The sequence below is a fragment of the Peromyscus maniculatus genome, chromosome 3, assembly GCF_049852395.1.
Source record: "Peromyscus maniculatus bairdii isolate BWxNUB_F1_BW_parent chromosome 3, HU_Pman_BW_mat_3.1, whole genome shotgun sequence".
Classification (NCBI taxonomy): Eukaryota; Metazoa; Chordata; class Mammalia; order Rodentia; family Cricetidae; genus Peromyscus; species Peromyscus maniculatus.
In genome coordinates, this window is record NC_134854.1 from 162,879,597 (window position 1) to 162,894,073 (window position 14,477).

Here is a 14,477-nt window from a genome sequence, read left to right on the forward strand (position 1 = left end):
CAAAGCACAGGAGGTCCACTAACCATCGACAGGGACAGCTGGGTGGCTGAAAGGCAGAGGAAAGAAAGCAAGGTAGCCACTCACCTGTGTTTTGTTCACCTTTGTCTCTGCAGGGCCTTGAATGCCTATCAAATGATTACTTGTGAGCAGTAAAATGAAAGACAGATGTGTGAGGGGTGTGATGTCTCCTTTCATGCTGCCTGCCCTTCAACGTCTTTCTGCATTTGACTGCTTCAGTGAAAAGGGAGGTGGCTTAGGGCACAGTGAGGACAAATGCAGACACCAGGCATCACCTCACCCTAGCCGCAAACAAACAAGTGAGGAAAAGCCCCAAAAGACAGAAACAAGCCTGCTGATGCTTGCATGACATACAACTTCCTTCTCACAGTAGAAATGCCAGCTCAAGGAGTGATGCTGAAGGTAGCAGCACCCCACATGTGACCCCTGATCTGCACCCAGCCTGAGGGTAGCAGCACCCCTGCATGTGACCCCTGATCTGCACCCAGCCTGAGGGTAGCAGCACCCCGCATGTGACCCCTGATCTACACCCAGCCTGAGGGTGGCAGCACCCCACATGTGACCCCTGATCTACACCCAGCCTCCTCACAGTTAATCAAGCTTCATTTCTAAATATGCTATCAACAATTTTACTATTTGCAAATGGTTCTTTGCAAGAAGCCAATGCTTGTTCAAATAAAATTATTTCATGGTAAATTGAAGGCAGAAAGGGTCAACAATTGGACTGTCCCTTCCTTGACAACATGACCATGAACACACTCAACAGGATTCGCTGTCACTGACGGGTCACCATTGGAGGGAATTTAACCTCTGATGCACCAAATCTGATCTGTGACCCCTGCTTGGTTCGTTTCTTCCTTGTCACCCAGTGGCCTCAAAGTATGCTTAAGAGTCATTTTGACAAGTTTTTCTTCTTTTAGAAGATCCAGCCGGATGTGGCGGTGTACACATCTAATTGCAGCATTGGAGAGGAAAAGACAGGCAGATCTTTGTGAATCCCAGGCCAGCCCCATCTACACAGTGAGTCCACGACAGCCAGAGCTGCACAGTGAGACCCTCTCTGAAAAGAGAAACAGAAGTAAAAGGGCCCCAAGTCTTGCCCCCCACTGTGATTCGCACTGCCATTCCCATAGTGCGAGAGTAAGACGGTAAGGTCCTCAGTTTCCACTCTACCTTAACACTTGCCCAGACACCACAGAAATCAGTGTGGAAATTCTCCAAAAAGACTAAAGCTCTCTCTACCACATGACCCAGCTAACCACCCCTGAATACTTGCACGCATGACTCCACATGCACACGTCACAGAGACTCTTGCACACCACTGTCAATACAGCACCGATCAGGGTAGCTGAGGTTTGGAACCAAGCAAGGCATCCACACCAGGGGAGTGGGTAAACAAAGTACATGCATGCACAGTGGATTTTATCCCACCACGAAGAACAAAACTATGCCCTTTGCAAGACATGGGTGCAACTGAAGATCATCACAATAAGTAAATTAGATCAGACTGGAAATGACAAGGACACGTTTTCTCTCATCTGTGAGTCCTGGGTTTTACACAGATACATAAATTCAGACGTGTGTGTATGACATGAAAGTAGATGTGCAAACTGTCTAGAGAAGCAAAAGGGTTTGATGGGATACAGGTGACACAGATTGAAAAGATTCAACATTACTAAATACTTGAATGAAATTTACTATGTAGATTGAATAAGCACCAATTTAAAATATTTTTGCACTAATCAAAATACACATTCACTGCCCAAGAATACAAATGAGGCCAGGAATGGTAACACTTTAATCCCAGCACCAGGACACAGAAACAGGCAGAGCCCTGTCTATTCAGGGCAGCCTGGTCTACATAGCAAATTTCAGGACAGCCAGGGTTGCATGTACTAAGACCCTGTCAGAAGAAAGAGGTGGGGGAGAGGAAGAAAGAGAGAGAGAGGGAGGGAGGGAGGGAGGGAGGGAGAGAGAGAGAGAGAGAGAGAGAGAGAGAGAGAGAGAGAGAGAAAGGAAGGAGGAAGGGAGGAAGGAAGGAAGGAAGGAAGGGAGGGACGGAGGGAGGGATGGAGGGAGATAAAAGGGAGGGAAGGGGTTAGGGATACAACAATTTTGAAATTATCCAGTTGAAATGGAGTGACTTCTTCCTATATTATAAAAACTACAAAAATCGCCCAGCACAGCTCAATTTGCTAATAACGTTTCCGAGGACGTGACTCACCAGAGTGCTCTTCTGAGCCTCAGCGAGCTTCGTGGCGATGAAGTACTGAATGGGCGCGAGAAGCACGATGACCCCGGCGCCAACCAGTGCACTTAATCCAAGCAGATTGTACAGCAGGATCACCCCCATTATGATCTGGGAGGGAGCACAGAACAGCAGAGTGAGCAGGCTGCGGGAACCAGCGATTGCGGGAACGCCATCAGTGGAAATGGATGCTCTTTTTTTTTTTTTTTTTTTTTGGTTTTTCGAGACAGGGTTTCTCTGCGTAGCTTTGCGCCTTTCCTGGAACTCGCTCTGTAGACCAGGCTGGCCTCGAACTCACAGAGATCCGCCTGGCTCTGCCTCCCGAGTGCTGGGATTAAAGGCGTGCGCCACCACCGCCCGGCTAATGGATGCTCTTAATTATCGTGCTACGTTCATTTGGGGGCCAACTCAATGGTGACAGCTGAGTTTCGCTAAGACTTCTTTGTGCAGCCAAGCTCTAGGAACATATTTTTAGTATGTTGATCTGTACAACTGATGTCAGACCAGTTTACTCCATGGAACTGTGGAATGGCCTCCTGGTGTTTCTGACCTTATAACACATGTCTAAACTTGAAAGGAGGCTTTAAAGGGATGAACAGGCTGTCACCCACAATAAACTTGACACTCTAGGTTCTCCTGGAATTGTACTAGGTTTTCAAAGTTGTGGAAATGGAGGTATTGGCAGCATTCCACGTGAGCATAGGAGGGCTGCTGGGGGACAAAAGTTCCCTACTTGGTGACTCCAAACGCCACTTAAGAAGTCTATGCCTAAGCAAATCTGTGAAGAAAGCTGGGTGTGGTGACACAAGGCTGTAACCCCAGCGCTTGGGAGCTGTAGGTAGGAAGGTCGCTGTGAGTTCAAGACCAGCTAAGACTACATATTCAAACCCTAACCAAACAAAACCAACCAATTATAAAGACCCTCAGGCTACTTTATCACACTCATTTTTCTCTTTTCATCCATTTTTATTTTTTGTTTCTGAGAGAGGCTTCCAACTTGCTACATAGCCAAGGCTGACTAAACCAGCCAAGACTGACCTCAGGCTTGCTATCCAGTATGCTCAAACACTTGTATTTTATGAATTTGAATTTCCACTAAGAACAAACTATAAATAATACATTTAAGAACTTGCATTGTTATTACTTTATGTACTTTTAATAAATGTACACAGTGTAAGTTTCAATTTAAAGATGAAAATTTTGAGATAATGAAAAATACCCAATATGGCAACCCAGAAAAAGAGCTGAAAGTGTTTCTTTGGCCGTTTTTACCTAGTGTGATAAAAACCACATCTTTAAAAACAAAAACAAACAAACAAAAAACTCATTAAAACTCATTTAAAATGCTACTTTATATAACATATGGCTAAATAGCACCAGAGCTTGCCATGTTTCAACCCCCAGTTGAAGCCATGGGATGATGTGAAGTGCCGCTGTAGATCAGAAATGCTGTGGGAGTTTGTCAGAATGAAAGAGTCCAGACCTGGGTGTGGATTTGGACAGTAATACCAACAACCAGCGGCTACTAAGTGCCGTGAAATGCGAAGACCCTGTTTCCAAATGCTTTGGACTTCTTCAAACTTGACAGCTATGTCAAGAAGATCTGTGTGCTATTCCCACTGTACAGATACAGACAGTGACACTTGGGGGCCTTCCACAGCAGCGCACGCAAGGAGCACCACAGACATTAGAAGTTAAGCAATGAACCCCACATCCGACTATTTAACCTTCTAACATCCCTTAATCTCATATTCCTTGTCCACAAAAAGTGGCCCAAGGACACTAGAACATCCCAACAGTATGCCCTTCCCGGAGCCAAGCATTCTCAGCTGTTTCTTTCTTCTCCCCTTCCAATAAGCATCTTATGTACATTGATCTACCTGGACAGGCATGGCCCACAGATTAGGACACAGGAACAAGAACCACATGAGCTGATTGGTTTCTATGGCAACCAAGTTGTTGATCTGTCCCAGGGTCATCTCACCCATGGATAGGTTAGAAGTAGAGAGCCGAAGGATTTTATTGTATATCATAGCCTATGAGGAAAGGGGAAAAGATTAATGCTGAGCTCCAAACTTAAATCCAACACTAATTATTTCCTTCCATTGAAATAACAATTATTTTAAGTTTTTGAAAATTTATAAGCTTCTCTACCTTCTTAAACTAACCATGTTCTTAAATAAGAATTTGTGTTTTCTAGGACTATAATTAAGACCCACACTCAACTTTAAACATTATGTTCAAGAATAAACAGACATAGGAATGGTAAATGCAAGATTTTTGAAATGTCTTACTTAATGTGTTATTTTGAAAGCTCCCACACACACACACACATTAAGTCCGTGCTTCTTTCATTAAGTAGAAGCTACAGATCTGGAAGCCAAGAGGGGCTGTGAGGAGGGAGAGGAAGGGGCTGTGAGGAGGGAGAAGGGGCTGTAAAGAGGGAGGGGAGATCCAAAGGTGGCAATAATGGGAGGGTAATTGAATATATGTGACTCAAAAACAGGAGGGACTATTTTCAGCGTATGAAAGGGATCAGAGAGAACAAAGAGAGAGAGAACGAAGCATAATGAAATATATCTATGAAAACGTTACAATAAATTCCATTATTTTATATGACAACTAAATTTTTTAAAAGTAGATCCTAGAAACATGTTGTCAGAGTATTAAAGCGTAAACAGAGTGGAGTGGGGTGGGGTGGGGTGGAGTGGAGTGGAGTGGGGTGGGGTGGGGTGGGGTGGAGTGGGGTGGGGTGGGGTTGTTCCCTAAATGGTTAGTGTTCTTACCAACACACAGTGCATGGCACTTACAAGATGCAAAGGTCCCCTGTTCTACGTACCAGCAGAGCCCCGCGGAGGTTGATGCCAGTCTCTATGGTCACATAGTAGGAAGCCTGCAAAAACGTCCTTTGCAGGATAAGGGCCAGGAAGAGCAGGACTGCCAGCACATAGGTGTTCTCCAGAAATTCCTTCGATGAGAGTGTCTCTGAATTCTTATCCCGACAAGTAAACAGAAAACAAATTAAAACCAGTCTTTCCATCTACCAGATGTATCATGTGTGTTTATGAAAGGTCACATGATTTCCAATTTAAAACTCAATGTTCTTACAATGCAGATATCTATCGCCCTTGAGACGGGGTCTCCCATTGGCTGGGAGCTCACTAGTTCACCCAGACTGTCTGGTGGTGAGTCCCAGGGGCCTTCCTGTCTCCACTTTCCCTACACTGGGATGACAGTCATAAATTACCCTGGCTCTCCTGCTTGTCAGTCAAGAACTTCACTGACTGGGCCACCTTGTCCGTGGTCTTTAAAATCATTGTACACAGTTAACGTTTTCCAGTTTCCATGTATCCTAATTCATACTAGTGAAGCCAAGTTTAAAACATGTCATTTATTTATTTCACCCATGGGTCACTTCCAGGAAGAAAAGATGACTTTGGGAGACATGTCTTAGTAGGAAAATGATGGGGTCCATCATATGGATGAAATGACATTGGTTTGGCTTTGTGAACAACAGTGTCACTTGGTGACAGTCAATGAAGCACATGACAGTATCACAGACATTCTGCATTTTTGTTATTGAAACGTAGTGTTGTGAAGGAGTATGTAAAGCAAATAGATTTTGTGGTTTCAAACTCCTTCATAGTCCTCTCCTCCTCCTCTTCCTCCTCCTCTTCCTTCTCCTCCTCTTTCTCATCTTCATCCTCCTCCTCCTTTTTTGTGGTGAATAAGTGAATAAAAATGTAATTGTTGGTAAAGGGTAAAACCCTAAGCAATGGCTTCAGAATGGCCATTATAACTGTAGCAAAGTTTACTGAGACAGAGTTTGGGACTAGGCAAGCAAGTGCTTGCTTAAGTAACCAACTTAATCTAGATGTGTGATACTTTTACTTGTGAATGCATTTCAATAAAGTGTATTTTTTTAATCTAGTAAGATTATATTTCAATTGCCTTCTTCACCTTCAGCATCTGGACCTCCATCCCTACCCCATCCCCATTCTCCCAGCCTGAGTTCAGGTATCTGAACCTCCAGCCCGAGTTCAGGTATATGAACCTCCAGCTCTACCCCATCCCCATTCTCCCAGCCCTGTGGTCCAGGTGTGGGCTCCTATGCCTGGATTTTTCTACATAGGTGCTGAAGATAAAAACCTGGCTCCTTATGCTTGGGTGTCCAGCCCTTTACTGACAGGAAAATGGAGACAGGAGGACCACTAGGGCCCACTGGCACCCAGTTACCCAAATTTAATTCCAAACAAAGTGAGAAGCTTGTCTCAAAAAACATTAAGGTGTAGGAGTGATTGAGGAAGACAGCCAATGACAACCTCTGGCCTAAACACACACACACACACACACACACACACACACACACACACACACACACACACTCACCTGAAAACATTCATGCATACAAACACAATAAAACAGAAAATAATATGTAATATTGAAAACCACATTGGCCATATTATTGCCACAGACCTTTTAAGCAGTGACTTAACACTCTCATATCCTATTTAAAGATTACTATAAAAATCAAGTAAAATAATCAATGTGAATTTTTGCATGAAGTTCCTTACACATGAAGGGTGATTATAAAATATTTATAAGCTCCAAATCTTAGGAATAATTTTGATATACATATATTTTTTTTCTTCAAAAGGAAAATTATTGGTTTTACTTAAAAACATTCCATTTCTCTATAATAAACCTGCTTGAATTTCTGCATTAATAAAATGTGACAATTACAATGTAATCATCCAGTAATGTGTTTCCTTTCAAAAGTACTGTGGGCGGGGCAGGCAAGATGGCTCAGCAAATAAAGGTGTTTGCTACCAAGGCTGATGTGAGACCAATCTATAAGACCCACATGTTGGAAAGAGAGAACCTACTCTACTCCCACAAGTTGTCCTCTGATCTCCACATGTTTGCTATGTCATTTACATGTCCACATATATATACATTGTGGTGATGCAAATAAGAATGTCCCCCATAGGCTCATATGTTTGAATACTTGACCCCAGTTTGTGGAACTGCTCAGGAAGGATTGGAGGTGCGGCCTTGTTGGAGGGGGTGTGTCACAGAGAGCAGGCTTTCAGGTTTCAATAGCCCATGCCATTCCCAGTTAGCTCTCTCTCTGCCTCATGCTTGTGGATCAGGATGTGAGCTCTCAGCTACTGGTCCAACACCACATCTGCCTGCCTGCTGCCATGCTCCCCATCATGGTCATGGACTCTAACCCTCTGGAACTATAGTTGTACAATAAACTCTTTCTTCTATGAGTTTCCTTGGTTACTGTGTCTTCACAGCAATAAAAAGTAACTAATGCAAACACTAAATAATAAAAAGAAAAACCATGAACTTACTCCTGTTATGTTAGTCGTCCCATTCTTGATTTCATTCACACATTGGACTATTCTGGAAATACACAGAGGACCAGCAAACCCAAGCAAGTCAGCCAAGTATCGGAATGTGCTGCTCAGCAAGATTGGTCTCCCGAAAGCTCTGTACATGGCCAGCCATATGGATGGGGTCCGATTCGGATGGTCTGCAACTTTTTTCTGAAGCAAACAAAAGACCCAAGTAAAAGCTTGAAGTAGCAGCTGAGTGATGTGCTTTCTGAAATCCCAACAATATTCTAAAGATCTAAAAGAAACTGTGGAGATTTCAATGCAACATGGGAAATTCTGTATCCTTGCATTTTATACAAATGGTAGCTTCTGGAACCATCACAATAAAACAGATACAGCATAATATATAAGTTAGTTCTACATCTCTGTGTTATTTTTAGTTATCAAAGGATGACATGGAATTCTTAAGGACAAATTCATATCTAGTTCCCTTGAGCTTGAAAATGTATATCACTCATGGATATGACCACAGAAAATCATATGAAAAACAAGACAATGAGAGACAAGGTCTGATGTTATGAGGCCTTGTATCATGTATCCAATCATGTATTTCCTTTCAAAAGTACTGTGAGGAGGACAGGCAAGATGGCCCAGTGAGTAAAGATGCTTGCCACCAAGCCTGATGACCTGAGATCAATCCCCATGATCCACGTGGTGTAAAGAGAGAACCCACTTCTACATGTTGTCCTCTGATCTCTACATGTGAGCCATGACATGCACATGTCCACACACACATACTATAGAGATTTGAATAAAAATGGCCTCATAGGCTCATATGTTTGAATATTTAGTATTCATAAGAGGTTCCCAATCACACTACTGTAAGCTAAAATAGATTATCTCACATGATTTATCTTACACATTTTGTCAGCTTCATAAAGAGTAGCCAGTTCGTTTTAAAGTGTTAGAAGCATGTGTTTGAAAAAAGAAAAATAGATACATGTTTAAGATGACCATTGACTCATACATCAGCCATTGTTCATAAAGACTTTAAGGCCTGAACATCTACGGTGTCAAAGAAGGGACTCAATGGAGCAGAAGGCTGGGGTGGGGGATGGTTTAGTTGGTAAATTGCTTGCCTCACAAGCATGAGAACTCAAGTTCAATCATCAGAAACCACATGAAAAAAGGCAGGCATGGTGACTCAGATTCCTAACACAAGGGAGGCATCCCTGGGGTTCACTGACCAGCCAGTCTCCCTCACAGGGGAGTCCTATGTCCCACTGAGAGACCCTGTCTCAAAAAAACAGGTGGAAATCTCCTAAGGCAATCTATGGCTATCATCTGGCCTCCTCAAGTGTTCAATCACATGCACCTACACACATACAAACACACACAATAGAATAGAATTCATCTTTCATATTCAACTGTCCATTAGAGTCGATGATTTCTTCATTTTCTACCAGGTTTACTCACATGACATGAGCATTTCAAGTTCAAACTGTACATAAAAAGCACCCAGGAAATCTGAGGTAAGTTTAGTCTACATTTTAAATCTTTACTTTAGCAGAGAAATTTACACACTTTAATACAATACTTTCCTCAAGGGAAACCAGAAAAGCGACTCAGGCCCATTTGTAGCAACGTTTTTCTGCAATAGCCATTTCAAAACACAAGATTCTGATACACATGGTCATTTTCATCATTTACCATAAACAGTTGATTTTCATTTAGAGTTGCCAAAAATCTCTTTAACTGATTCAGCACGCATGACTCCCTTCCATGATCATTGTGAGCATCAACATTGTGAGTAGTAACCAAAATACATTTAGAACTGTGTATCCCACCCAGGACTATTTGGAATGGTAATGGACAATTTTAAAATATCCAAAGAAGTAAATGGGATTGAGATATATTGTATAGATGTATGAACTTGTCAAAGAATAAAGCAAAGGTATTTTTAAAATGAAATATCTAAAGACACACTTTTAACATTTTAAAGCAATTATTAATACACAGAAAGATGCTGGAAGCAGACAATTTATGAAAACATTTATAATAATATATGAAATAGAAGTTCACAGTCCTTTCATTTCAATAGTTTCCAAGTCTGAACAATAGAACCCAATGTTTATTGATAATTAATATGAGATTTGAGTGGTTATTAGTGTCAGGAGTGGTGGCACATCCCTTTAATCCAAGCACTCGGGAGGTAGAGGCAAGTGGATCTCTATGAGTTCAGGGCCAGCCTGGTCTACAAAGCAAGTGCCAGGACAGCCAGGGATACTACACAGAAATCCTGTCTCAAGAAAAAAAAAAGAGGAGGGAGGAGATATTAATGAACATCTGTTGTGGAATATTACTTTAGCTATGTAAAGGTATGTTACATTTGTTTATGCTCCATTTGTTTAACTAGGCAAAGATGTGTTACATGTGTTTAATTATGTGAAGATGTGTTGCTGTTTCACCTTGCCTGCCTAAGGCATCTGATTGGTCTAATAAAAATCTGAACAGTCAATAGCTAGGCAGCAGAGGGATAGGCGGGACTGGTGGGCAGAGAGAATAAGTAGGAGGAAGAATCTAGGCTCAACAGAAGAGAAAGAGAGAACAAGGGAAAAACAGAGGGAGATGCTGGGGCCCAGCCAGCCAGGTAGCTGTCAAACAGATAGACACAGAGTAGGACACACGGAATAAAAGAATGGTAAAAGTTTCAAGGCAAAATATAGATGAAGATAAACAGGGTATTAAGTTATAAGAGCTACTGGGACAAGCATAAGACAAGGTTGAGGATCCTTAACTAATAATTAGTCTCTGTGTCATGATTTGGGAACTGGCTGGTGGTCCAGAGAGAAAGCCTGCTACAAACATACACTATTTTTGCCATACTTAGAAAAGTGATTCATAAGATACTTGAGAAGAACTAGGATGGGAGAAGAACTAGAATGTATGAGCTATTAATATTCTAGGTAACAGGTTAGTTACATGGGATCACTCAATTTATTATGTTTTATGTGTACCATATGTGTGCAGTGCCCTCCAAAGCCAGAGGAAGGCATCAAATCTCCTGGGAACGCAGTGACAAAAGGTTATGAGCCATCCTGAGGGTGCTGAGAATCAAACCTAAGACCTCTGGAAGAGCAGCCAGTGCTCTTAACCACTGAGCCATCTCTCCAGACCCTGAGCTCATTTTTAATGTGTACTTGAGCACATATTCCAGAGGAAAAAACCAGTGCCCGCACCGTCCTTCCTCATGTGATTAGGACAACAGTCACGACATCTGTTTACTTCATTAGCCCCTTCCTCTTTTTCTCCAGTGATGTAATTAACACAAAGTCTCACTCCTGGCTGAGACAGATGGAGAAAATCCACTTTACCTTGAGCAGATACTATTTGAGCTTTGCACTTTCATATTTAACAAGCCTGCCTTCCCTCCTTGGTTACAGATGTGGAAGACAAATGCTATTACCTTTTGCTCTTCATAGGCTTCCTTCAGGCAAACGTAATTTGTCACCGCCCTCATTGCTATTGGCAACTTTCCAATCGCCTTCAGATCAATAGGCTTCCTGTGAGCAGATATGATCAGCGCATTCATCCACCAGTACGTAGCTTTGGACAATAAATTCACAAACGGCTGGAGGAACCTCACACCCAGGTCCTGGAGATCTTCTGGAGGCTTCACTTTCTGAGGATTCATGAAGAAAACATATCTCTGCGGTAGGAAGAATTCCACAGTGTGACCATTTGCCTACTTCTCTCTTGACAGACTAAAAATAAAACCATAACCTTTCCTGAATTTTCATTTAAGACAATCAAAACTCATGTTTTAATTAATGGTTCTTTCCATTGCATTCTGAAATATCCTTTGCAATGTTTTTCCTTTGTTTTCTTTAGACTAACTAGCTAATTGCTAGAATTCCACATTGAAACCATTTGGAGACACACCTGAAAAATTAGCCCTTTAAAAGAACCTGTCTTTATCCTATGATAGGGTTAAATTAATGAAGACTGTTCTGTCTTTGAGATTTTAACACCACTGTTGTGTCACATGGTTTGGCTAATGTTATATGTCTACTGTCCACTTTCACTGTAGTGTGTATCTCTCTCCACATAAAGTTATTTGATAGAATATGAATATTGAAAACCTGCTAGGGATAGTAGTGTCTCACACAATGTAACTGACAGCACGAAGAACAGAAAGTATAGACGAATTGAAAGCTAGGCTTCGTGTGCCTTAACTATAGTCCTAACCACTGCGTTTTGGACATGTACCTAGTTACCACTATAGATGCCTCATCAGGGAAATGAGAAGAGTAGATAAAATTGTCCTCTCTACAATGATCAACTTCAAGATACATGTTTTGATAAACCCAGACATGCCTTCGGCCAATCACGATGAAGAAATCCATCACTACCTTGAGAGCATAAATAGAGTACAGGTTCACACAGATTCTGAGATATTAATGGTGTGGTGGTTTGCATGAGGATCACACACACACACATACACACACACACACACACACACACACACACACACAGGTTCACAGAGGTAAATGCTTGGTCCTCAGGTAGTGGAACTGCTTGGGGAGGATTAGGAGGTGTGGCCTTGTTGTAGGTTGTAGGTGATGTGTCACTGAGAGCAGGTTCTGATATGTCAAAAGACTAGTGCCATTCCCTGTCTATCTATCCTCTCTCTATCATTTCTCTTATCTCTATCATCTCTCTCATGCTTGCGGATCAACATGTAAGCTCTCACCTACTGCTCCAGTGCCTGTCTACCTGTCTGCCTGTCTGCCTGTCTGCCTGCCTGCCTGACTGCCTGCCTGGCTCCCTGCCTGCCTGACTTCCTGCTTGTTTGCCTGTCTGTCTGTCTGACTGACTGACTAACTGACTGCTGCCTGCCTATCTGCCTGCCTGCTTGTCTGCCTGTCTGCCTGCCTGACTGCCTGCCTGCCTGCCTGCCTGCCTGACTGACTGACTGCCTGACTGACTGACTGACTGACTGCCACCACTCTAGCCATGATGGCCATGGACTCTAACCCTCAGAAACTGTGACCAGCCCCAGTAAACCCTTTCTTCTTTAAGTTGCCTTGGTCACAGTGTTATCAGAGCAATAGAAAAGTAACTAAGACAAATGTCCCGTAATTCAGTGGCTATTTTAACTTCATGTTTACACACAGATCACATGTCCTTTTCCCGCTCTCCTTAACACTGCTTATTCCTGGCTGGCTGTAATCTCTAATGCTGAGGTCCCGAGTGTCAGTCATTACAAAAATGCAATTGGTACTCACTCTGACCCGGATGACATTGATCTCCACAGCCATCAGCAGCCCATTCAAGATGACCATCACACCTGTGATGCAGAAGCGCAGATCTGACACTCCCCACCCCAACTGCCAGTATTTGACCAGCTTTATCGTCTTTGTGATAAAGGCCATCACCCAGTACAGGAATAAAGCTGCAGAAAGAGAAGGGGACATGCAAAGCTCCACTAACATTTCAACATAAACACAAACACATATTGAGTATTTCATTTACAAATAAGTTCTTCAGTAAGAAACAATGTTTAAGAGTGTGTCATGGGTTATAAATTGAAAGTATGATACAGGATGAGAAATGGGGGTTAAATTTCAGTCTTCTGCATGAGAATATCCAGTTTCCCACAGCTCCAGTTACTGAAGAGACTGCCTCCCTTCCAATGTATGTTTCTGTGCCTTTGTGCTGTAAGTGAACAGTATTGCTTTCTGACTTTAATATCATTTTCCATGTCTGTCTGTCTTGATACCAATGCCATGCTGTTTTGATCACTAGAGCTCGGTGCCATCATTTGAAGTCCTGTGATGTCCCCTGCCTTGCTTTTAGTCAGATCTGAGGAGAATGACATTAGTGTTTTGATGGTGGTGGGGGGTGTTCATTGAATCTATGAATTGCTTTGGAGCATGTCAACACTTTGATCATATTAGTTCTTCCGATGCATGAAGGTATGAAAATATGCTAGAAATATTGATTGTTTTCACTCAATCAATATGTATGATACATGGGAAGCTGTAAGGAGACCTAAGTATAATCTCTTTTCTCAGAGTTGTTATGATTCTGTGGGTCTCTGCAGTGGTTTGTCCATGATCTTGTTTCTTAAGACCTTCAGTTATATGAAGAATTAACAAGTTAGTGTCTGTGTAATTTATTGGTTAGGTGGGTACATTGTAGTGCTCAGTGTATGTGGATCCCTGTTTGCATGGAATTGTCATGGAATTTACACAGCTGTAGAGTGGAGCTTCTGCTGTACAGCTATCCTTCAAGCAGGAAACGATTCTTTTCAAACAAGTCCTTTTAAACAGTACTACCATCCGCAGGACACAGAGAAGAGCAAGGAGCGTAAACAGCAGCCTAGTCCTTGACTAGCTGAATAAGAAGGGCAGATGCTTCGTTCCTCACCACCACAGCCAGCCCCGTGCCACAGCCGCCCCATACCATGAATGTGAGTTAGAAGCAAAGAGACCCGATTGTAGTCCACTCTGTACTTGGGTCATTACAGGTGAATACAGGATAAAATTAACCTAAAACACACCAGACAATCCAGTTTGGGCAACACTTAGCAGAGCCAGAATGCTTAAGAGTGCTCATTCCTTCCTCAATGAAGGAGAGCTGAACATTGGCATCATAACTCAACATGTATCAGGGTTTTTTTAAGCTTAAGATATAGAAATAAGGATAAATTTAGGGAAAATTAACAGACTAAATGATCCATTGTCTAAAGAGATCCACCCTAAATACTGGAAACAGGTTGAAAATAAGTGATGGAAAAGATGTAACATGAAACCGGGAAACAAGATCCTGGAGAAGCCATGTTAATTTTAAGCCAAGTAGAC

General features: G+C 42.3%; 1 protein-coding gene across 13 annotated transcripts in view; it reads right to left on the reverse strand.

Moving 5' to 3' along the window:
• Positions 1-14,477, reverse strand: part of Abcc9 (ATP binding cassette subfamily C member 9) — a 124,162-nt gene that overhangs the window by 87,265 nt on the left and 22,420 nt on the right. For 9 of the 13 annotated variants that reach the window (XM_076568231.1, XM_076568229.1, XM_076568227.1 and 6 more), the window contains exons 6-11: positions 12,900-13,066; positions 11,078-11,320; positions 7,627-7,821; positions 5,106-5,258; positions 4,147-4,302; positions 2,243-2,377 (exon numbers count right to left, since the gene is read on the reverse strand). In XM_076568231.1, the coding sequence (XP_076424346.1) occupies positions 2,243-2,377; positions 4,147-4,302; positions 5,106-5,258; positions 7,627-7,821; positions 11,078-11,320; positions 12,900-13,066 (1,049 nt within the window). The remainder of the gene's footprint in view (positions 1-2,242; positions 2,378-4,146; positions 4,303-5,105; positions 5,259-7,626; positions 7,822-11,077; positions 11,321-12,899; positions 13,067-14,477) is intronic. The other 4 variants (XM_076568230.1, XM_076568234.1, XM_076568238.1 and 1 more) reach the window with 1 other exon arrangement.